The sequence below is a fragment of the Ambystoma mexicanum genome, chromosome 5q (genome assembly GCF_040938575.1).
Source record: "Ambystoma mexicanum isolate Mex_15411 chromosome 5q, UKY_AmexF1_1, whole genome shotgun sequence".
Taxonomy (NCBI): domain Eukaryota; kingdom Metazoa; phylum Chordata; class Amphibia; order Caudata; family Ambystomatidae; genus Ambystoma; species Ambystoma mexicanum.
Window position 1 is genome coordinate 74,030,854 of NC_090933.1, and position 26,011 is coordinate 74,056,864.

A 26,011-nucleotide genomic window follows, 5' to 3' on the forward strand; every position below is an offset into this window, starting at 1 on the left:
ACGCAAAAATGCCTTCACGGCCTTGCCCCACCCTATCTAGCTCAAAGAATCTCCCTCCACACCCCTTCCAGACCTACCAGAGCGGCCTATGCCAACAGAATTACTGTCCCTTTAACCCGCAGAGTGCGAGCGGGAGGTTCCAGCTTCCCCAACATGGCAGCCACATACTGGAACTCCCCCCCCCCCCCCTAGGATGATTGACTCTCATGCAACCTTCAGGAAAGCTATCAAAACTATGCTCTTTGTTGTCTATGCTCTATACACTCATGTATGCCTTCTGCTGTTTCTGTGAATCCTGTAACTAACATAACTGTAACTAACTTTGCTCTTTGTACCAAGCTTTCTCTGCTGAGGCCACATTCGTGTAACCTTGAATCAAGCCTTAAATTGTCTCATAGCGCCTCGATACCCGTGGGCAGCAGTGCACTCTACAAATAAATACCTTTTCAGAATTATGCCCATGTTGCACCTATTCTATAGACCTATTCCTTATCTTTTCTCTACATGGTTATTTTCTACCCTTGCTTAGCTTGCACTGACCAGCTCCACCTGTTCTACAGGTTGACAGCTTGCATTGCTGTTGCCAGATTCAGATTTTCTGTTCGTGCAAGGGGAGTGTGATCAGCACCTACTCAAGATGCCCTGTTCTGTGTGAGCGAAGCATTCAAATGTTTATGCTGCTGTTGTACCTATTCTTTGCATGCAGGGGAAGCACATAGTGTTAGTGCTCATCGGCTACATTTGTGAGAGGCTGTTTGTTCTACTGCACACTGATTTATCTGTTCATTTGAGAGAAACCTGCTATTCTGTCATGGTGTGGACCGCTGGTGCATAATGATTTCCATAGAGTTTTAACTTTTTGGATGCGTCAGCTCTCTTTTCACATGAGGACAAATCTCATTTTTATTCCTTTAAAATTCCATTTACTCTCAAAATTTAAAAATAGGTATAAAATAATCCCACCTCAGAAACGTACTGATTGTGAGCAAATCTTCCTGAAAGTTAACACCCCCTCTAGATTACTTAGGGGTCCGTCACTCAAACCATTTTGGGGGAGATGGCAATGCACCTAAATCACTAGCCCCCATTAGGAATGCTGGTGCCATCTCAGGAAGCTCCCACCTTTCAGAAACACATTCTGCATCCAGCCCTACCATGCAGGAGGATTGTCGTGTTGTGATCGGTTATGTGGTGCTAAACGTATGGCTACAGTTTGTGGTGTGAGGTCTTTTAAAAATGGTTCCAAAAACCCTTAGAGAAGTTAGGTGATGCTACACAGTGAAGCCAGCAGAGAATAGGTGGTAGTGCGATTGGCAACCAGGCTATTGGTTGTTGTGGGCTTGGTCTTTCTCCACTCTAACAATACATCTATAAAGACAATATCAAAAGGTCTATTTATGCCGACACTCCAGTGGGAGGGGAATCCCATGGGAAACTTCAATGGGGCAGAAAGGTGCTTTGGAAATAGGCAGGATAATGGTCAATCGTGAAACAGCAACTGATCACCCAAGAGTGCCCACTTATGCAGTTCACTTCACTTTTCTGTACTTACTCAATGCAGGGTGGCTGAGGGTGCCCATGGGAAAGGATTCAGGATGGTGGCAAACAGGGGGTCGGGGGGGTAAGGAATCATATTTGCCATGCCTCAGTTTAACTCAGTTTGCTCTGTTGATCTAAGGTAATTTACAAAAAATATTGTCCATATTGACCAGAAAACCAGGCAGACCAAGTTTCCATGCCCTCCTGTCGGTGTTTGTTGCCCTTTATGCAACACTCCCGCTGTGCTGCCACCCCAAGCCACTCCTTCCTTTGGCCTCTGTAAACTGCAACCACCTTTTTTTTCATGATTCAGATGGCAAACTGGGAAAAGTCCTAGCTCTCGCAGTGCCTTTCACAGATGATCTGCCGGTAAAGCCTTGAAGGTGTTTTATCAGTCAGAACCCCTTCACCGGAAAAGAAATTGTTAGATACGCGTTTTATCAAAATTCATGTTGCTTGCCCAAGTGCCACTTGGAGAAAACCTCTATTGGCCTACAAAGAAGTGGCAGCAGCAATCTGAACCTCAGAGGTATGTGCTAAAAGGTTCTCCGAGCTGAAGGCCGGCTATCCAGAGGAAAACAAGTAGAAAGATTTGGCCTAACAGACTTATGTCCTGTATGCCCAAAGATATAACCTTGCACCCCTCCACACACAAAAAGAGCCAGTCAGTTCATGTCTCCCCTTTTCCATGATGCCCCCAACCACCGTCTCATTGGTGTTAACATATTAAGACTGACATACATATTCCGTGAGATGGGAGCCGAGCCATGCCATGTACCAAGCAATACACACACGTTGCTGTCTCTAATGTGCACCGACAACCCCACACAGGGCGACCTCAAAGTTGTGTTTGATCTGCATTTGATCTCGTCGACCATCAGTTTCTCTGCGATCACCTCACCACCACATCAAACTTCTCTCCTCCAGCCACTGACTGGACCAAATCCTTTCTAGCCGACAGATCCTCTCGGGTGTTCATAGACTATCATGTCGCCTCACCCTCGCCAGTTACCTGCGGCGTCCCCCAAGGTTCTTGTCTTTCCCTGACTCTGTATAAGATCTATACAAAATCCATCTTCGATCACTGGGATGTCCTCGGCATCTCCTACACGAACTACGCCGATGACACCCACATTCTACTCCGCCTTTCAGGCTCTTATCACCAAGACACTGCTACCATCAACTCAGTCTACAACACGGTCCAAAACTGGACGGCAACAAACATGCTATACCTAAACGATGATTCAAAAAAAAGAAAACGAGATTCTCATTATTGGCTCCCCCACCACTCTCCGCAACTTGAATCCATCCTAGAATTCCATCAACAGCAACCTAATCCCTAACCCTCCCCTACCCCCCCCCCACCTCACCCACTGCCGAAACTCTGGGTGTCTATCTGCCGCCTACAGAGCCATCACCGGGCCCAAGTTGGACTACTGCAATGCCCTATTTGCTGGCACTTCGGAACGCAACCTGAAAAGGTTACAAATCATTCAAAACCATGCCATTAGAGTTGCCCTCGGACTTGCCAAAAACGCAAACTTCTCAGAAGCCAGAAAAGACACCCATTGGCTGCCGATCCATGAGCGAATCAACTTCAAGATCTTCTCCATAGTTCACAAGTGCCTCTCCCAAACTGCACCTACCTACCTTTCTCAGCATGTGGAAAAATACACCCCATCTCGCCCACTAAGATCCTCCCACGACCACTTGCTCAAAGTGCCCAGCTTCAATCGCCAATCTGCAGGAGGCTCAAGCTTCCCAGTTGTCGCTGACAAGCTGTGGAAAAATCTCACCTTGTTCGAGAATGGAACCCACCTATTAGTCCTTAAAAAGAAACTTGAAAACCTGGCTTTTCTCCCAAGCTCCTCGACGACAAGACACTATATTCTGCTGAACGTCCTGAACATACACCTCCTACTTTCCCTGTACTTTACCTGTACACACCCCTTCCCCTAATGTAACTAGTGCCTAGATATCTAAGGGTTCAGCGCGCTGCTACAAATGCAAAAATAAATTAATTAATAAGAGCTTGCAAAATGTCACAGGACACACTGCTCAAGCACTTACTGGAATGCAAGAGTTCCAATCTCATCAACTATTGTACCCTTCTGCACATACACCATACAGCTTGGGTTGGTGAGCCTTCTTACAGGAACCATCTGCCTCTTTCTTCAGTGGTCCACCTGTAGTTCAGAATTGCTGCATCCAAAATGTACTTTAAGTCCGTTTCTGCACAGGTCACTATACATTTCTCACATTAAAAAAGCAAAAATAAAGCTGTAAAGATAAAAGAATTGCAGAGCATTTCGGTGCTGGAATGCCCTTGTGGGTGGGACAAAGACTGATATGCAAATGGATATTTCTCCTCTGTGAAGGGTGCAGTGAGCTAAAACGTGGTTATAGATCCTCCTGGGTGGAAGAAATTCCATAGAACAGGGTATTTGACCCATGTTCGTTCTCAGTATAGGGGCTCCCACAATCCTTTGTAAATTTGTAAAGATAAGTGTTTCTAGATCACAATCCACACAAATAAAAACAGACTAAGGCCTAAGCATTTGATCCTTTCACACCTGGGGAATTTGTGTGGTGGGTCCCAAAGTCCTGAATGTGGATCCAGACAGTGTGGCAGAACTGGATGGTGTACAACTATTATGACTCTCCTTCCTATGGTTCCTTTACGTCTTGCCACCTCCTCACCAGCTTTTACCACACTCTGCGGATTCTCAAGTTTACGCAACCAGAACTGTTCTAGCATCTCCTGTAACTATATCCTGGCTTTTCACTCCCATCTAGTCTCTCCTCCTATTCTCCTGATAATCATCATGCGGACCTCCACTTCTTTCATCACTCCTATGCAAGCTCGTTGGCCCTTTCCTCCGTACTTTCGCTGTTTGTAAACACCACTCATGGTCCTTCTTGGCCTTACTGAAATTATTCAATTCCTGGGAGTCTTGCAGAACGAATGCTGCAAAATGGAGCCTTCGTCTCTCCCACTGGGCCCATGCCCCCATATCCTCAATCTGGCAGACACGCCTGGAATCAATCAATATTTCTCTCTCTCACTCTCTCACCCCAGCAATGCACACTGGGGGCCATGCTCATCGCTGTATTCTCCTTTCGTCCTTTATCTTCCTTGACATTTTTGGAACTTTCGTTTTCCCACTTCCAAATCTCTAAATGTTCACTATTTCCCCCTGCTCATTTATCCTTTCTGGTACCTTTTTCTTTGCAATCCATGTTTTTCCAGTCTTCCAATTTCCCTCACCTTCTTTGCCCCTTTGGGCACAAACAATATTCTCAATGCCCCTCTCCAAGGTTCCATGTGAATGTCCCAGCAAAAATGTTGCCATGCAAGAATGGGGCCTTTTTTTGTGGAGACATAAGAAATATGCATTGGGAACACCCCTGACATTTCTTTTGAGGGAGCGAGGGATACTCCCGCTCCCATTTACACCATATTGTGTCCCCATATATAATGTCGCCTATGCTGTTTCCCGGCGACTAGATGTATAGCGACATATACGGGGACAATATTACCGGATACCCTCCTTCATTCCTCTCCTCGCTAAATATGCCTAGATCACTACTGTCCCTCACAACTACCCCCCCCCCCCGCCCTGGGCATTTCCCCTCTCATCAATGAGTTTCTGATACTTATGACTATCTCCATGAGGCCACCACCTTCTTTTGGATCACATTTACCTTGGCTACCACTTCCTCACTCCTCATCATGAGCCCCAGTTTGATTTGTTCCTCAGTTCCAGCTCCTGGGTTTCTCCACGAGCTGGCAAGCTCCATTGTGGTCCAGTCTTGTGCACCTCACTTTGGCCTGCTGGGATCTGCTCCTACTCCAGATCCTCCTAGTTTGGTTTGTACTCCAGCATGATCCAAAACAGCTCCCATCTTCCAGCTCGGTTTTTCAGCTCCTACTCCAACCATTTCCAGTCTCAGGCTGAGCTCTTCGATTTTATAGGGCTGCCCAAGGGTAGGGACAACCCAACCACAAGTGCTGTAAAGCCGTTTTCTGCAGCAGACAATCCTCATCTCAATTGTGGCTCTATCCCACAAATATGTCCTCCGTTCTTAACATGCATGGCGTTCCCACCACCTTCACAAGCTGCTGTTTTACCATCACATTTTAGACCTCCTTTTAATAACAAGGTAAAATGTAATCACTCTTATACACCATCTATAACACACAGACAGGATTGGAAAAATTAAGACCAGGCAGGATTAGATCTAAAAATATCAGACCGCATTATTAAAAATTCATATTAGGTATAATTAGAAAAAATGCACAACATGCATCCTTCATCATACCACATTCCTTACCCACCAGGCTTGCTGGATCAATGTGGGCCACTTTTGTGACATACAGTAGGGATCGAATTAACGGTTGTCAGAAGGTGGCAAATGCTTCCTTCCATCAACATCACCACTGTCCCTCTGCCGCCACCCCAAGTTTGAAGTTGGGGCTACAGCTGTCTTTGCCTCCAGTATTTTTGTCCTACCTCCATCCGAATTAATTCTGCCTTCACTGAACGGAGAAGTAGAAACCATTGCTCGAGTCATTGAAAACGAAGGTGTTAGTGGCTGTTAGTACTGGTATTAATGTCACCACATGCTCAGGAAGTTTGGTACCCTCTTCACATTCTCCTTTCAGGCATCAGGGACGGCAATGAAATACCAATTACTCAGATATGCATTCATCAACAAGTGCAGGGAATGCCTTTGGCATCTTGGAGATCTGGGAGGACGACAGGAGTGGGACTGGCAAGTAGGTGGTACACAAACTAAAGCACCTTTTGGCAGTGAAGGTTATCCATCTTGTTTCCTAAATAGGGGCTTTATTGCACTGTGCAATTGGAGCTAACCAACTTTCCTGGCCCAATGTTCTTTAAAATGCACCATCATCCACAAATTGCCCAACAACCCCCATTAGTACTATTCAGTTTAGCGTGTGAAGGCATTCATTAACAGAGCATGGTGAATGTAGGCAACGCCACTTCCTTAACTCACTTAACAAGTGCAGCACTGGCAGAAGCAGTGAAAGCATTCACACACACACACACAAACATCACATTAAGAAGGACAAACTTCCCTGTCATAGAGGACACATGATGTGGTTAACATGAGAACAAGTGACCGCCACACAAAGGACAGGTACAGTACAAGGAGCAAGCAGTTTTGAAAGCCTCTATCGTACTGTACTCAAGGTGCTGAATCGGTACCATGTAGGGGGCAAACATACAACATGCAGGAGTAAACAAGGGGGGGGGGGGGAGAACCCGGGACAGTCAAAATACAGACATAACCTAAGAAGAGCTAATACAGGGAATTGCGGTTGTGGAGTTGTCGTATGTATAATAACAGCTCAAAGGGCCCACCTATAATTCGCACTCAATAGAAACAGCCTATACTAAAGAGACCATATTCAACATGGGTAATCCCCACTGTCTGAGAAATCCCACTCCAAGCACATTATCATCCTTCCATGGGGCAGGAGGGCGGGGGAGAAGAGGCCATGCAGCACATCACTGGCAGACAGAGCCAGCTACAACCTCACAGGGTGATGTCAACACAGAGCAGCAAGCCAATCGAGCGGGCACTCGGGGATAGAGGATAGGAGGACCTGAGGAGCCAGTGATCCAGTCACAGGGCTACGAATGCTGATCGGCGGGTGGTTATGTGAATGGAAGCTGAGCGGCGAGGTGTTCCTGGAGGAACCAATCAAGCGGTAAGTTGTGTGTCCCTGGGAGGTGGCCAGCTTCAGAGTATCAACTACAAACACTCCGAAGGTCAATGTTCAGAAGGTACCGTGGGACTGTCTCCTTTCCCAACAGAAGCAGGGTGTCTTCTGTCGAGGTTGCAACATATTCTGCCAATTACAGAATAATAAAGCCCCAGAGGGCAGCACAAATGTTATAATATTACCAATTACAAATTGTTCCGGGGCGGGGAGAGAATCGGTGTGGCGGCACCCGGGGGGATGTCTTGGGATATTGTTGCTCTGGCTGCACCAATTAAGTTACCTTATCATACGCACAGCACTAAGGATATGACATAATACAGCCAAAGACTGTCCTGGGAACGGTAGAACATATGTACATTTTAACCACTAGTTTCAAAATGCTTAGACTATTGTATTTGCCCTATAAAACTAATGTTCGTAGTGGGCCCCCTTGTCAGCCCTAATCAACCAGTGCCTGTCCACGTTTGATTTGTGCTTACCAAACTGTTATAACAGCGTTACTTCCCGGTGCGTGCTTTTTGGTTACAAAATATTTTTTATGGTATGATCAGAGTACCCCAGTATACATTTTAATTGACAGATACATTATACACAGCAGCACTGCAGGCAACTAATAAACGTGCCAAAGAGGTACAGCATGGGCAGCAGCAGTGCCATCCGCCCTCAGAGGCACCTTTAAGTGTTACAGCCTAGGAAGCAGCGCTGCAACGTTCCTGAAAGTGTGAGCTTTCCTCACAAATGCAGCATGGCTAATACTACTTACCACTCATCCCATTAGGGATAGTGTTGCAGGTATGCCCCTTTTATAATGAAGTTACAGCAGGCTTCATGTGAGTAAAAGGCTTTACTCAGTTAGCAGCTTCAAGGGCTACAGACTTTCCCCATCCTTTGCCAGCATCCAACTGCTCCCCACTCATAACACTCTACTACCATAACATTCCATGATATCGCAGCCTGCTGGCAGTGTTCCATCCAGAAAGCAATGAAAAACGATTTGCATTATAGAACACCGTTCAACACCAATTTTCAAATTCAACAAAATAAGATGCAATACTCTGCAGCAATCAGTAGATGGCGGCCTAGGTAAAGAATGCTAATCTAAGCAGATGCACAAGTCCCAGAAATATAATTACATTGGTAAGGCCAACATAGGCTTCCCTACAAATATAAATGGTACTGGCCCAGCAAAGGCTGGCCAGTGCAGGTTTTCTTCAAACATCTAAATGGGTTTGGCTAGTGCAAACGTCCCTCAAAACCAATCAGGTATAGAAATGGCTCAGGCCAGTGGAAGCTTTTCTCACAATGTTAAATCCAAAGGAGGGCCTGCAGACCATTCAAATGGCAGTGGTGCACAGTAAAAATCCCAGTAACAAACTGGTACAGCATGGAAGCGTCTCAATAATGCTTACAGCATGGGCTGGCCAAGTGCAAGCTTCACTCTTAAAAAGGTAGTCTGGGTACGAAAAGAGTAACCTTCTCTCACCAATGTTTGTGACCAAGGCACTGGAAGTTTCCTCACAATATAATGCAGCTTGGGTATGGCCAATGCGGTACGACGTTCATTTATCAGCCGTTTTTTTCGCTGCACTTTTTGCAGAAAAAAATCTTTGAAAAATATGCGGGTGGGAGAGGCATATAAAGGGTGGGGTGGTGTATAGGTAATAACAAATGGGGGAGGGGAAAAATACAAAATCAAAGATTTATTTGGACAAGAAGTGCTGCGGAAAACAAATGACTGATGAATGAACATAGAAACGGCCAATGCAAGTTTCCCTGAGGGAAAGGCATAGTATAGTCTTTATGTTACAGTATGGATGGGGACATTGTACGTTTCCCCTCACAAGCGGGTACATTCATATCATGGACTTGGCTAATGCAGTTTTCCTTAACAAATTGGGTACATGGACAGTATTGCTAGTGCCAGGCCAAGCCTTCCTCGCTAAGGAGTACATTTACAGGGGAGTCAGGCTAGCGCAAGCTTAGTTCAGAGATAAAACGTGTGATGGTTCACTACACGTTTCCCTCAAAAACAGGTACACAATGGACAGGACCAGAGCCAGACCCTTTGCAAAAAGATAGGGATACAGCATGCTGAGGCTGGCGCAAGCTTTCCTCACAAACATGCACAAATGACCGTAAGGGCAAGCAGAAACGAGTCTCAAGTGATCACATGTATAGCACAAAAAGGACCAGAGCAGGCTTCTGTCACAACAATCCAGGTAAACCACGTGCACGGCCAGTCGAGGTTTTCCTCCAACTGGTGCAGGTACAGCATGGTCAGGCCTTCACAAGCTTCCTTGACAAAAGGTTCTAGGTAGAGCATGGTCAGGCATTCGCAAACAAGCTTTGACCAAGCCGACAGTTTTGGCTGTTGTCTGGTGAACACATTTCCTGATAAAATGCACACATTCAGAATTGGGCAGCTATGTCGAGGGGAATTCTGCCAGAGTGCCGAGAGGGTGCAGGTGGGTAGGAAGCTTGAGAATGTGAGGCTCGATGGCGAAGGGCTGTGATGGAGAAACTATTCAAGAGAACATGTTCTATACGCACAGAGCACGTTGGTCCATGCTGTACTTGTATGGAAAAGGCCATTCAGTTCCATGCTGCTGAACTTGCATGAGAGCCCTAAACCTGGAAGCTGTAAACCAAAACCTCTGGGGAGGTAAAGGCGCGACTACTTACCTACAGGATAATGTCGATGCGTAAAATTGGAATGATCAACTTAAAGTTCTATGTGATATTTCCTCATTTTAAAGGCTGCACAAAAAAAATACTGATTGTCAGGCCTTTAAATGCAGAACTATCACATCCGTGTGGGGCGTAATTCATCCCCCAAAGCCCTGGAAATCTGTTCCCCTGCCCGCCAACACCCCCACTACCTCCCGCTTATTCCTCGCTAAATATTCCCGCTTAACCCTCAACCCAGACATAATGATTCACAGACATGCAAACACACTCATGTTTACCCGACCCCCATTCCCTTCCACGCCACAAACATGTCTCTCCTCCCCCACAAAAAGTCACACACCCAATCCCAAAAACTTACCTCCAATGACCGCATCTCTCCCCTGCGCCCACTCCTGTGTGCAAGGGCTATGCCAGTTTGATTTAGAAAGGCCGCTCTGAGCGGTCTCCCAGAGGTCTTTCTAAATCGGTCTTTTCAAAATTCCCTGTCATTAAAGTACATTTTTCACTTAACACACAACTCAAGCAACATATCTTTTTATAGCAACTGAGCCTGGGAGTGTGTCAGCGACTGAACTCACAAATGTGGGCTGGCACAAAGCAGAAGAGCCTCCTATTCCCTGCCAGCATCATCTCTTCCTATTGCGCACTTGGCACATATTCAAATGTTTTCCGTTACAGTTTCACTTCATCTGCCTTGCTTACTGCACCTAACTACCACCTCCCCCTCCCCGAGGTAAAGATGCTCCAAGACAGTGTCAGTGGGATGGGGACAATGTGTCAACGCCCATAATGAGAAACCATCATTTAAGGTACACAGATTTTCAAGCAACACGTTAATTAATATTCCTTGAAATGTATTAACTACAAGATTTGAATTTGTTGCATGCCATCTTCAAAACTCGCCGCCTTACAAATCAAGTTGGTTTTGCAAAGGCTTTTGTGAAATTGGATCAACATCCACAGCAAATGTTTATGTGGAACAGTCCAAGCGGGAACTCTGGTTCATAAACCTGCATCCGTTTGAAAAGCTACTTCCAAAAAAAAACAGGTGGCTTCTGCAGGCAGCGATTTCCATTTAGAACAATGGGAAAAGAAAAGGAAGCACCTGCTCAAAAGTTTGAAAGGGGCTTCTTTGAGAAGGACAGTTCAAGTAAAATACAAAGTTAATCCGATGCCCACCCCATGCACAGGCCTTTTGCTTTTTACGCATTACATCCAACAGTGTTTCACGGGAAAATATGAAAGCTGTGAACCTTCATTAAGTAGAAAACATGAAAGTAAAGAGTGAAAAAAAAGTCCTTGCTTATTGCTGCCATGAATAAAAGGAACTCAGACATACATATTTGAAGACATGTAATTGGATCACAGATATACAATCAAATGTTATTCATGATTATGTTAAATGTTAAAACTAGTCACATCCATAGACCACATGCTATATTCGCCACCAAACTGCATCACAAGGAAATGGATCCTGGACATGTATTAGAGTCGCCTATAAAGATCCCAGGAACACATCCATCTCCTTGAATTCTCCTCCTTGTGAACAACTTATTTTGTTTTTTTGCCCAAAGCCCTCTAATCCACACAATAGTTGAATTCCTGCCCTGATAGTCTTGTTCATTCTCTCCCTTTTAAGTTCATATAATTTACCTTCGTCGTTTCGATTTTCCATTTGAACGCAGTGAATTTAAGAGGACTTTAATATGCTTATTTATCAGGTACATTGGATGTGGCAGGACGGCAAGTGGTTTTTAATGGGTTCTTTTGTGTGCGTTTCCGAGCAGAGAAAACACGAAGATCTTTCTTTTGTAGATGTAGAAGGTGATTTCTTGGACTTGGGCAGTGAAAAGAAGAGGGCCTGCTACCCTCTCTCCAAGCAGATGCCATGTATCACGCGGGCTATCTTGTCTTGTGGGACCACAACGGTAGTTTTATTTTACTGAAAGGTATATATGTTCAAGTGCAGGGCACTGATGGCACAGCCCAGTCCAATTGCAGTCTAGCCTGGCTACACTTGCTGTCATATTACATAATGGAAACATCTGCCTTTGAGTTGGCAGAATTTCAGTGCGGAGAGTTGTCACGTTGGATGTTTGACCCTTTTCGTGTTTTTCGATTTAGTGGATTTTTTGTGGAGACTTTCTTTATGAACCTGCTTCAGATGGGTTTTATGGTAAAAACCTCTTGATGGGAAAGGAAAACCATTGGACTAAGCCACCCCAAGCAAAGGCTAGCCCGCACGATTGGGGGCCCAATACTCACATTTAAAATATAATCAGCATGACGTCCCCATATAAAATCGGCTGGGTACCAGACATGGAATGCTACCAATTCTTAAAATAATAACCGGATATGTAAATGGCATGAACGGACCAATCGAGTGTAAAAGGGTCCTCGCCATGCTGAAAAGAGCAAATTCTGATAGTGCGCTTCTGCAGGAGAGACATCAAACTGTAGACTCAGAGGGACATGCATTGCATAAGACATTCTCAGAGGGGTTTTTGAGTGGTTATTGCAACACAACTATGGGAGTGTCACATTAATGAGCAGAAACCAGACCTAACAGGTGGAAGACTTCTTGAACGATAAACAGGGCAGATGGGGCTTATGTAGACTAGTAGTAAATAACACCTCACTTGTTTCCAGTTCTACATATGAGCCAAATGTGGACTCCCATAGTTTCAATGAAGATATGATAAAAGTGCTGAACAGATTTAGGCCCAGCAAGTATTTACATTGGTGTGATTTTAACTTCTTTAGATGGCCCAAGCCAGAGATTGATATGAACGTTTGCACTCTCAGGGAGTTTGCAGATGCTCGCAAGCTGTGCTGCATGGCAGGCCCTCCACCCAGATAAGTACACCTTGCTCTGTGGGTTCCATCATTTCTACTCTGGGATAGATAACTACTTAATGTCAGACGTGGTGATCTATATGGTTAAAGTCGACATTGAGCAGTTTGCAATATACAATCATGCCGCGGTCTTGTTGGCCCTGTCATTATCACGCCAGTCTGGCCACGTCAGGCAAGGGCACTTGCCAGCTTATATCCTCAACCATTACCAATACGTGAGAGGGAAGAATCTAACCGTGTTTTTATATAAACAGGGGGACGGCATCGCCTGGTGTGATGTGGGATGCATTTAAGCAACTAGAAGAGGCAATTTCACTACTTAAGCTGAATTTATTAATAAACCACAGAGGAACACTAGGTAGACCCTGACAGAATGATTGAAGAAGTCTTAAATGTCATCTGCTGTGTTAGGCTCGTCCGAAGACAAATGTGCACTAGACACTGCTAGGCTGGAACTAGAAAATATACTTTGTAATCAGCGAGTCCCACATGCCACCTTTACTGGGAACGGGGTTGGGGAAGAGTGGAGAAATTAGCACATCGACTACAAAAGCAAGAACATAAAACTGCAACAGAAGCCATCAAGATTGGGGACAGACCAACACTTTGACCTGCCATGTGTAAGAGATGGGGGTAGGGCACACCTGTGCACACAGATTGCCAATGGCGAGGTGATAGCTAATCTTCACAATAGAAATCTCTGGGCTTGGATGGACAAACAGCCAAGTATCATACAAAAATTAAACCTACCCTAGTTCCCATCCTCCAAGAACTATATAGAAATTGAAGGAAGAGAGGTTATGAGACTCCATTAAAAAGGCATTGATTGTACGCTTGCCAAACCAGGCAGCGAGCTGACTGATTAAGCGAACTATAGACCGATTTCATTACTGAAAAGCGATGTCAAAATCGTAGGGAAAAAATGTACAGAAAGATTCAATGGCTGTATTGGAAATAACGTATAGCCCTTTTTCGACATGTTAGTTATTTGCCATAACACATGCTAATCACGAAATTCAAAAATAAAACCAAAACAAATACATAAAAGCCAAAACTGCATCCTTTAACAATGGAAATTTCTATAATATGAAACCACTCGCAAAAGTGGTAGTTGCCCAATGGCGAAAACATGTCCTTAAATATAAGATTAATCTATAATAGCTACACGATATTAGAATTCGTTGGCCAAGATGCCCGAGCTGAAAACGCTCCACCAGGCACACGAAAGGCCCTGCCACTGACAAAAGCAATGGGGCCCGCAACCTGAGCACCTCAACGAGCTGCACACAGCCACGGACGCGGAGTGTGCTGGCCCAGCCGCGATCCCGGAAACTGGCAGTGCTTGAATGTTCGGTCTGAGCCGCTTCTTCAGACATGGAGTTGAAACTTTACGTGAGCAGGTATGGTTGGCTAGCCAGTCCCAATTAGTACAAAGTAGCCGCGGAAATGGGGTAGGAGGAGGGAACGGCGCCCAGGACTGACTTAAAGTGCTTTGGAAAGCAAAACTTACTTAATACCATGGGTTAAAGGTTAAAGCAGGGGTTCCCTCCTGCTAGTCTATGTTTTCTCTTCCTTAACGTGGCATCAACATTCCCAACAACCAGGTTTGCGTCTGTCCTCAGGAGTAAGCATTCCTTACACTTTACATTTCTTGATGTCTGTTCTTATATTGTCTATTTCTTTCATTTTGTTAACCTATACCTCATCTGCTGTACCCCTCAGTACTTCTAGTATTGCCGTTAATCTGCAAAGAGATTATTGACCTCTCTGTTAAATTCAGGCCGTTTACCCGGGTTGGTGTTTTGAGTAGAGGTCACCCCTTCCCTAGGCACGGTTTTAAAGTACCTAGATTTGCACCCCTTGCCCCTAGAGAGAACAAACAGGCCTCTCCTCAAACCCACAATGACCCCGGGACCTCGCCAAACACCCCTCATCCCTACCCCCACACACATCGAGGGCACTGTTCCCCAGAAGACCCACAGACTGCGGCCACTGCTCAAGACCCCTGTCTCCCCCGGGCACCAAGCAGGAACCTGGGCCCACCACCTCTACGTGGTCACAACCCCCACGCAAAGCACAGGCGGAGGGGGGGGGGTCAGCACAAAGAGCTCCGAGCCACACAAATATTAGAAAAGTGCAGCAATAACAACGTGTTTGCTAAATAGCACTTTCTTAGTTACACTTTGAAAGTCACAATTTCCAAATTCACCATGTAACATTTTAGCAACCATCACTCAACCTGCTGAGCTAACTTTGCAGCATTAGTCTCAAGAACTCGGACATCGGGTGTGTCGTATCACTGAGTGCACTAGTGCATGGGCTGACAAACTGGCGCACCTAGTCCCTCTCAGCCCCACTTTTTTAGCCAGAGACGGAAGAAGGCAGTAACGTTGGATGAGTACATTTTTATTTATCCCTTCGCTTCTTTGCCCAGCATCAACCCCATGAAAGAGAATAAGGGCCTGATTCATGGAAGTGTTTTATAATGGCGCAATACCATAGGAAAACGTTCTGCGATTCAGGCCATAAATGTTGGCCTTCTGCAGCATATGGACGCCTGGCCATAAAGCAGTGTGGGCCGATTAATTCACGACATGCACTGCACTTAACATGTGAAACCAGTTTTACCAGGATTACCCAAGGATGACCCAAGCCTTCCTAAACCTTAAATTCAGAAAAGAAATGTACTTCCTCTGTATCAGGAAATTCACCTCCACCTAGTATACAAAAGTGTCCTCCTGGTCATCTCATTGGCTGGAGCCTGATATGCTGAGGTCTTCAAAGACCGCTCCAACCCAGAAAGTTACATTTCCTAGGTCACATTGCCTGGTCTATTTTGGGAAACAGCACAATCGAGGACAACTCCCTCAGAGAATTCCCCTTGGTGTCATGAATCCTGTAGCAGATCTGTGAGAGACAACTAAAACCTAGCCACCTCCCTAAGGCAACGAGAGAGAACATGATTCAAGACCAAGTTAAAAAGGACAAGCCACCAAACCACACTAAGAACTTCATCTCCCATAATCAGTCTTTTAAAGAGGTAAAATACAGGCAAAACATCATTTCTGGGCAGGACGGCAATGGGAAGAAACGAAACACCCCAGAGAAAAGCCTTCTGTCCTCCCAAAAAGGAGAGTTGTGGATAAGACACACCTCTCACCCATTTGATACCTAGAGGGGCCTGCAGTACTTGCCCGTACAGCAACCAGCAAGAACTCTTTCACACACTACCAGGAACAAGGAGAGGAAGCGCATGTCCCCCTCACATCTGAAAGCATGAGAAATTAAGAATATTCAGCCACTCCCTTCAGTGAAATCAATAGGAGGAGGAATGCCAACAGCAAACCACATTCAGGGAAATCTGGTTTGCAGAATTTTCATCTCTAGAAAAGAAAGACTTAGCAGCTACCCTGACCTGGTTTGTTCAAGAGAAAGCCAAAATCACCTTGGGATGTGGGTGAGTTGGAGTAGGACCCTCCAGTAACGAACAGGAAGAGGGAAAATCAATTATAGGCCATTCACTTGGAGGAACATTCTACAAAGACCTTCAAGATAGTGCCTGACCTATTTGAAGAGGTCTGCCCAAGGTGTAGAACACAGGGTGCCCTAGTGACAAGAGCATGCTCAGGCAGGTCACGGACCCTCTTGAAATTCCGAAAGAAGCACTTGTGTAGGTCCTAGCACAGAGGGCAGATCGAGTTACAAAGTATAGATCTGGTGAGGTGCGCAGTGGGAGTTTAAAGGCACAGGAGTAGCTGGGGGAAGCGCTAGAAGCGATAGTAGGAGGAGTTAGAGCAGCAGGTAGAAGGCTAGAGCAAGGTAGCCAGTAAACAGCAAAGGAGGATTAATGTGGTGGAGAGGAAGGTAGTAAATAGTGAAGAGATTGAAAGTGAGAATGTGGTGGAAAGCAAGGAATTTGTGAGGAGGTGCAACTGAGGTGGTTGGAAGGAGAGGAAGGAGGAATAAATACAGTGGAGATTCAAGGTGATATTTGCAAAGGAGTGAACAAAGGGAAATTGGAAGTCACATCAAGGGAGGGGAGGAAAACTGTTCACAAGGAGGTTGGTGGCGACAACTGAGAAGTGGTCTATGTAAGAGAAAGTTGGTAGAAGAGGTCTGGAGCAGATTAGTTGAAAGGAGGTTGGAGCAGAATGCCAGACTGAGGTGACATAATCAAACACCAGAAAGAATGAACACATGCACACCAAAGTTCTTAAGGAATAAACCTGTTTGTTGGTTTTTAGGGTTGGTATGAGGTGCTGAGGAGTGTAACAACCCTGACACTAGAATGTGGGTTTGGAAAAACTGGAAGAGGGAGGGTATCCACAAGTTGTGGACCTCTCACGTCCCCTGCGCACTCAAGGTTACTGTCCGTAGACAGTCAATATATTTGGTTCTTTAGATGCAATTATTTACAATCATGTAGGTCCATAGATATATGGAAAAGTTCTTATAGTTCATTCAATAGTCAATACCTCAACTAGTGAGTTGGAAATAATTAAATAATTAGTGTCACTCTAGGTTCTTATAGAAAGATATATATACACATTTGTTTATTCACAAATATTGTTGGTGAGGTTTAACATGCATACAGTTCACAACTAACGTCGCTGCATGGTGTACAATTGTGCAGAACATTCAGCAGTCTGTGTAATTTCTTACACGTGATAATACATAAAAACTCAACACATTTCGGGAAAACTCCCTTCTTCTGGAGTAAGTGTTAAAGAATGTAAAAGTCTATTTCTGACCATAGCTTTTCTTCAATTTCTAAACTTCAAGGACGATGTTTCTGGATATCTCACATTGGTGCCCCAAGGTTGTGTGTATGGGTCTAAGTGGCAGAAAGTGAAATCATTCAAGTCTTCTGTGGCCCAAATTGGTAAGTACGTACCCTTAATTCTAGGGCTGAAGGGGGCATTGGATGCCGTTGCTTGATTCACAATGATGACTGTAGTTCAAGTAATGGCCATACCCTGCCGTAATGGGAGTGGCTGAGGCTTCAAGGAAAGTAGGTGGGATTCGTGTCCTCCCTGGGTTGGCCCCAATGTGGGTCAGATCTCCTTTTGAAGGTCTTAGAGGATGTGAAACAAGAGATCCTGCTCCTGTGTCCATAAAGGATGGGCTGCCTAATCGCTAGGAATGACGGGTATGAGTGGGGGAGGGGTGGCGGTACAAGCACGTGGCAGACTAATGTGATTAAGAGATAGACAAGTACAGGATATTGTGGACTGGTGGCAAGGACCTCAAGACAGCGATATAATGAAGGACCCCTGACCCAACCTGTAAGGAAGTTCAGGTGGCCAACCTCCATGTGGAAACTCTGGGGAATCATTTCAGCAATGCCCTGCCCCAGCTGCTGCCTCAGTCCAGGTCCAATGGGCAGGTGTACTTGGGAACCCTGATCCAGAAGAAGGGGCCTCAAAGAAATATAGGACCAATAGACAGAAGAGCCAAGAGGGATGTCTGGGGATATTTGCCCCCCTCCTCCAAAGCCACTGTGTGACAGGGAAGGGGGAATATTCCTCCTGGAAGGGTGCCCTGGGATTGTAGAGTCCAAAACCTTGAGACTTCTGTTTAAACCAAATGACAATATAGTTGAACCGAAGGAGAAGTCATCCAGTACAGTGTTGGGGAGGACACTCAAACTCACCTGACAAAGAAAATATAAATCATTTGTAACACTAGTACATTTCTGCTCACATAACTAGCCCATACATACCAAGTCAACCACTTGTGCTAGTGCAATCTGGAGAATATTTAAGGCTGGATTCCTCACGAAACAATCACAATCAAAATTATACATGTCCTGATCCAGCTTCTGGACTGTTCAATGACTAGGTGTCATAATGAATTACCAGTGGCAACACTCCTGGCCAGCCTACCTAGGTTTATCCAACCACCCACAAAATACTATCCTCCACTTATCACCTTGTTTCTAGCATGGTGCCACCAAAAACACATGTCCCTCCTTACTCTCTCCAATTGGCTTGCACTTTAAATCCACAACAGCTTTACGGTTTGTTGAAGAATGTACCAAGCACCCAGCCTGGGCCAACCAACAAACCTCTGCGACTATCCCTTAATCGTGGGCAGCATCTGCTGTACAAACAGCCCATTTCTTCGGCTTCTGATCATGCACAAACACATAAATAAAGACTTTCAAGCAAGCCTTACAAATCTGTCATTTCCTGCCTTGTGATTTTCAAACATTACCAAATGAGATGTCTGTTTTTTAAACTCTAGTGAATGCACTGAAAGAGCCCCAAGACTTGCTGCGGGATCAAACAATGAAAGAATTACTACACACAAGTACCAAGTAATACACCTGCATGCTCAACGTATATACACAATTCTATTGTTCTATATCCAACTATTGTGTAGAACACTGACTCCTTAACTGGATTGGTCCACAAACAAAAACATGACACCTTGCTCCCATCCATAATGGTACCATTACTTGATCCCATCTATAAAATGGTACACAACTCAAAACGTGAGTTAAAATATCAGCACTCATGCACAATTACCCGAATTTCAGGTGTGCAGGGAAGGGGGTTCTTTCTTTTTTTGTGGGCATCAGGGGCCCTCAGAGGCACAGTAACTGGGTCTTGCGGAAGGGGGATTAAGAGACTCGCAAAAAGGAATAGGTTCTGGTGAGCATATTCAAATCAAAGGGAGAAAAACAAAATCCCTTCTTGGCCTCGGTCTGTGGACAAACGGAGGTAAAGGCAGTTTGAGACAATTCCCAAACAGCATACAGAAATGAGCAAGGGAACTCTGCAAAGATAGTTACGCCACAAAGTGTCACAGGTCATTTCAACCCAGTCTGATCCTGCAGTAGCTTCAAAAGTCAATTTAAACGGACTGGAAATAGAGGAATTCTAATGGACTACATACAGTGACAATATTTGCAGCATGTTGTACAGCATTATTGTATCACAAATGCCCCGATGGATATCCAAGCAACCAAGGTTTACTTGGTCCCTACAGACTGAAGACTTTACTTGATCATTTTAATTGTCACTCTGGAATTGTTCACATTTAAATGCATTACCACAAATGAGACATACATCACTGTCAGTCTGCATAGGTCATGTTGAAGGACTTACCACTTGATCATACTCCCAAAGCTGATTCCCTTTGAGGTGGTGGCACTTCAGCATCGTAACTGGACCGTTTAGTTTAGAGACATCCAAGCACAAATCATCTGTTCGAATTTCCTTGTTGGCAGTATATGAGAAAACCTTGAAAACAAAAACTAGTTAATGCAGCGCAAAAAAAATGCAGTGTATTACAAAGTTGGCAATATAAGAGTTTCAGCAAAGGGCAAATACAGTAAAGCTCGGTGCGAAAGACATTTCATATAATCATGCCAGACAATAAGTGTTGTTCGTCACTTCTTTTGATTACATTTTCTTTGAGTGATAAGAATGAAAACTATACATTTTCCTACATCTTGTGAGTTAAGTCAGTATGTTTTTATTTTCCTGACATTTCGGACTCTTCCCCTTTCCTGCTCTTCTTGGCTTGGTTTCCGTTTGACCCCACAGACCACGGTCTGGCTGCCACCATGAGTGGTTTGCAATTTGCCTCAACACAGGCAAGGACTGATGCTTTAAGACCACGATGGCACAGTATAAAAGACTTGTAACATAACATGTGCATCTAACTCGAATAACTGCTACCCTATCCCTTTTTTGGTTACTTCTTCTAGGCCTGCAATTGGTCATGCTGTTATCGATGCAGGGGTAAAACTACTGTATCAAAGACTCAATATTTTGTATGAAAAAACTCTCCATCAAGGACCACATTGACACCCTGGCTCCTGCTCTGGCTGACTTCTGCAACCACTACTTCTCCACTGGTGTCTTCCCTTCCCCCCTGAAGCACTCCCTTGTGCACCCTCTTCTTAAGAAACCCTCTGCCGACCAGTCCTGCCCGGCTAACTTTCGCCCAATCTCCATCACTCCTTTCCTGGGCAAATTCCTTGAAAAGCTGGCCATCTCCCAGCTTAATCTTCACACAGTCTGTTGGTTGTCCCCATGACCATCAGCCTGGCTTCAGAGCTGCCAGAAGCACGGAAACTGCTCTCATGAAAATCGGTGAAGACCTGCTCTCCAACCTTGATTCCAACACTCCCTGTTTCCTCATCTTACTTGATCTCTCTTCTGCCTTTGACACGGTCAATCATGCCATCCTGCTCAAACGTCTCAGTGATAACCTGGGTATCACTGATCAGGCCCTGGCTTGGCTGACTTCTTTCTTCTCTGATCGACTCTCCCAGGTCCAACGTGGGTCCTTCCTCTCCTCTATATCTACTTGTGGTGTTCCCCACGGGTCTAACCTCTCTCCCTGGCTGTTCCACCAATACCTTGCACTTCTCGCCCACCGCATTGCCGCTCTCTGCCCCAACTTTCAGTGTTATGCGGATGACACTCAGCTCATTTTCAGGCTACCTTCAGCAACCTCTTCTCCCCCCCATCTCTGACTGTTATCCAGGAGTGGTTCCACCAATAATCTCTGCCTTAATGCCAGTAAGACTCAGATTCTCCTCATGGGCACACCCACTCCCTCCTTTCCTGTTACTCTCTGGCCGGCCTCTCTTGGCCCTCTTCCTTCTCCCACCTGCGAGGCTAAAAATCTCAGGGTCATCTTCGACTCCACTCTCTCCTCACATCTCGGTCGTCTGTAAGAAGTCACACTACCAGCTGCACTTCCTTTCCTCTCCTTCCCCCCAGAAGCTCACTGTCTACAGAGCTCTGGTTCTCTCTAGGCTGGGCTACTGCAACAGTCTCTTTCTAAATCTGCCTGCTTCTTCTCTCCGACCCCTGCAACTCATCCAGAACAGGACTGCAAGACTTATCCTTGGCCTCAAGCCCCGGGATCGTATCTCTCCAGGACTGAAACCTCTGCACTGGCTCACAGTGGCTGCGAGGATTAAGTTAAAAACCCTCTGCATTGTCCACAAGGCCTTCTGGGGGCTGGGGCCTCAATACCTTCAACTCTCTTCCAAAATATCTTCCTTCAAGCTCTTTGTTCATCCGCCTCCAACTCCCTCAGGGTCAGTCGCTTCTCCAAGCAAAGAGTTGTTGGTAGATCTCTTTCTTCGGCTGGGGCCTCCCTCTAGAACAGCCTCCCTGAAATTTCAGGAGAACCATCTCCGGTTCCGGAAGCAACGCAAAACCTTCCTCTTGGCTTCTGCTTTCTCTACTCCTCTCGCCTGCTGAACACCTGGCTGAAACTGCACTGGATACTTGGGCACCCTCTGATCACGGGCCCAGGTCCCCTCTCCCACCAGTTGCACGCCTGCACTACCTCCTAGGCTTCCCTCGCACCGGGGGACTGTTTTCTGTATCCCTACAGTCCCCTACCAGCACCTGACACCAGCTGCCTGCACTTACCCTTGCACTTGCCACCAGATGGCTGCATTTTTATTTATTGCTTTTATTTATTCTATTTTAGTTTTTACTGTTGATCCCATGTACTGTACTGTGCCCTCCCCCTTACTGCTTCCCCCTTCCCCTGCATCTCATTGACACCTGGCCTCGTAAGATCGTTGTCTCCGTCTTCCCTCTGTTTCCCCCTCCTTTGCGTTGTCGAGCCTTGAAAAACACGTGTAGGCACGTTATAAATGCCATATCATACACATATCAGTAGCTCGGTTTCAGAGCCCATTTCAATTTAATCAATTGAAATAGAGGCACATTTCTATTTGTAAATCACAATGTATGCATCTCAGTTTTTCTTTAAATGTCTGGATGCAGAGTACATATCATCCAGCTTTTGGCGAAGATCATACCTTGAAGGAGGGTCTGACGATCAGAACACTGATAGCCAACTATGTACTAACACTCAATTCAATTGGAAAACAAAAATTAACAATTTGGAAACTAACAGTTATGGTCAGGTCAGGTCCATCGTACTGGAGCATCATGATGGAAAACGTGTTTTCTTGTATGCATGTGCACCATGAGGTACTTGAGGCAGAGCCCAAGAACTGCGTTTAGCTGGTATTAGTCGAATGTTGATACAACAATAGATTTAATGAGTGAAAAAGCAACACATAAGAAAACCTATGGGCTTACCGAGGTGGTCATATCTGGCTGTACAATATAGTTGTTCATAACAGGTGTTTTTTCCTCCCTTGGGCAAAGCAGGTAAGTGGGATAGACAGGTACTCAATACAGTTGTTCCACTTACAGTACAAATTAAATGCATATGAAATTGAAACCGATATATATCTGTAAAGCATTTGTGTCAAAGTCAAACAACATGGAACAAAAGTTGTGGATAACTGCTTCCAAATGAGTCACATTGTGCAGATGGTAGATTAAGAAATGTAATTACATGGCAATTAAAGTAGTTACCAATAATGAAAACAATTTGCAGTATACGAAAAATGTGTGCTGTATTTTCAACCGTCACAGAGCAACAATGGGTACAGCGGTAGAACTATGTTTTACGTTGTGATCAATAATACGGGTAAGGAGATTTTGTTACGTAGATTTCATTGATTAGCCAGGCAGAGAACCACTCTTTCTTCCATCAAACTCTTGAATCCATGTTTCCACAGACTTCCCTCTCTAAAATGTTTCTCATATTCTCTAACCAGGACACAAGTTTCAAAATCTTTAGTCTCTGATATTATAATTTCTCAAAATGAGCAACAGCATGCATAACTTAGACTTACTGGTGGCATTAGCCAACACGACAAATAATTTATTCTTGGGTTCAAGACTCAAAGCCATGCACATGCCATAAACACAGATAAAACACGTCTTCACAGTAAAAAATAAAAAGATGCCAATAAAATTGCATGTACAACAAAAAAAACAATCTCATTAATACATTAAGTGATCTATCCCTTGCAATAATACAAAAATACAGTAACTATTCTCCGTCTTATCTGCCTTTCATTAAGTGTAATGTACATAATCAACCAAGTGAGTGAATTAGTCCATATCTCTTGCTCTCTTATTCAACGCCCTACTTACGACTTCTGATGGCATAAAAAAAACCCTGGTTCTGTGATGTGGACTTACACATTTTCTAATTTTTAGTCATTGTCTTACTGCCACTGGGGGTTTCAGGACATGCAGTAGCCATTGTTTTCTTATGGAAAATAAAGGGGTCATAAAAGCAGAAGTGGGTTTCATTCTCCTTCACAGAGGTGCAATAGACGCAACTGAGTTCCCTTCTCATCTTTTGGTGAAGTTGACGAAAGGCAAATTATTTACATGAAATTTTAGGTTAATTTAATTTTCTACCAAAACGCTCAATAACATTCAAATATTCCTCTAGACTGCGGCAACATTGTACCACGGTCAAGAAATCCCCTGCTGAAGAATAAATCGAAACTCCTTCGTATGCAGTGATTTCATCTGAGCCTTTGAGTCTCAGCCAATAAATTACTTGTTTGAAACCCAGCCTCATATTTCAACGCCATCTCTGAACAAATCAGACTATTTGGAAAACTTTGCAGTAGGGATAACAAATATTTAAGGAAGAAGTACGCTGCCACTGCTTACTGACTAATTTTAAGTGACCCGAGAGCTCAGCAGCGCACAGAACAGCTGACCACACTTGCACTCTATATACCTTGGTAAGTAGGAGAACCCCAAGTCCCCCTGACATTTTTTGGCAAAGGACAAGGTATTTGCCTGCTTGCCTTGTGTGTTTAAGCTCACGTTTGAATATGTGGGGGTGGAGGGGAAATGATTTCTATAGACCCTCACTCCCAGACTATCAAAATGTTCGAGGAGGGCTACTAATATTCTATGACAAGACCGGAGGCGAGCATTATGCTTAATCTTTTATTGCCATTTCCCATAGCAGCAAAGAAAGAGATCCCTGCTATGGGAAGTGGCAATAAAAGAGTTAAGCATAATGTCTTTAATAGAATCAAGACTACCCACGCTAGTCGCCTTAGTAGTCTCCATTCTCCCACCAAGCTCAAGATGAATTCAATCACTTAGCTGGATGAGACACCTATGAAGCAGTCTTGTATTAATATCCAGGTCCTTCATTGCAGATTTGCTGAGAAGTACAAAGCTGCTTTCGAAGACCAACAGGGGTTAGAGATACTTGCACAGCATTGTCCGCAAAGAACAAGATACCTACCACTTCACCATTCAATATGGGTGTATCGACATTCAACTTAAATATTTCAACAGCCAGGTCATTTCTGTAAAGTGAAAGAAAACAAAGGGTGGGTGGGGGCGAGATGCAGCGTTGGTGTATTCGTACTTCTACATCCAACAATCAAGAAGTGAGTACCCCTATTCGTATGCAGTGTTCTATCACAGCATGGGAAACAAGGGTATTGCCTGCCTATGCTCCATGTTCCCAAACTGTATATGGCCGTCACCCATCTCCCCCCCCCCCTTCTGACTTGCTGGGCACCTATGCAACTTGCTCCTGCACCTATGCCCTACCATCTTCACTGCTTAGGATGCTGCATTTTTCCTTGTCCCATTGCATCACCAGTTCAGGCCGCTGCAGTTGGCCTTTGAGCTTTTAACATTGAGTGTGAGAGTTGAGGCACATGCATGAGAGAATATATACAGTTGGAAGTAAACTGGAAGTCCACTTTTACTTTTCTTTTTCCATCGGCTCCATTGGTGCTAAAAGGCATGGCTTTAGGGCCAAACCACACAGTCAGGTATTTCCTGTGTTTGAGATGGATTGGCACATGGAAATAAGCATCCTGGAGGTCCAGAGATACCAGCCAGTCCTGGATCTGGAGGGCCTGAAGGATCTGAGAGAGAGTTACCATCTTGAACTTGTCCTTCCTGAGGAACTTGTTAAATTCTCGTAAGTCCAAGATAGGTCTCAGTCCTCCGTCTTTCTTCGAGATGAGAAAGTAGGGGGAGTACCAGCCTTTGTTCCTCTCCGCTACAGGTACCGGTTCTATGGCACCTTTCTCTAGCAGGTCTACAATTTCCTGCAGGAGGAGCGGATCTGGAACTTTCAGAGAGCTGTTCCCCGGTAGATGACTGAAGGATGCGTAGAAAAGGCAGGCAGTAACCTTGGGCAACTGTCTCCAATGCCCAAGCATCTGACGTAATAGCCTGCCATTCCGTCAGATGTTGAGTCAACCCGCCCCCTACTGGTGTCTTGTGAGGAGTCCCCTCAGAGCGGTTTGGAGGCGGCTGATGCAGATGCCGAGGG

The 26,011-nt window shown here is 45.0% G+C and overlaps 1 protein-coding gene across 3 annotated transcripts in view; it reads right to left on the reverse strand.

Annotated features, from left to right (window-relative positions):
• GALNT1 (polypeptide N-acetylgalactosaminyltransferase 1) overlaps positions 1 to 26,011 on the reverse strand; it is a 1,063,390-nt gene that overhangs the window by 21,737 nt on the left and 1,015,642 nt on the right. For all 3 annotated transcript variants that reach the window (XM_069620546.1, XM_069620547.1, XM_069620548.1), the window contains exon 11: positions 19,951 to 20,085. In XM_069620546.1, coding sequence (XP_069476647.1) covers positions 19,951 to 20,085 — 135 coding nt within the window. The remainder of the gene's footprint in view (positions 1 to 19,950; positions 20,086 to 26,011) is intronic.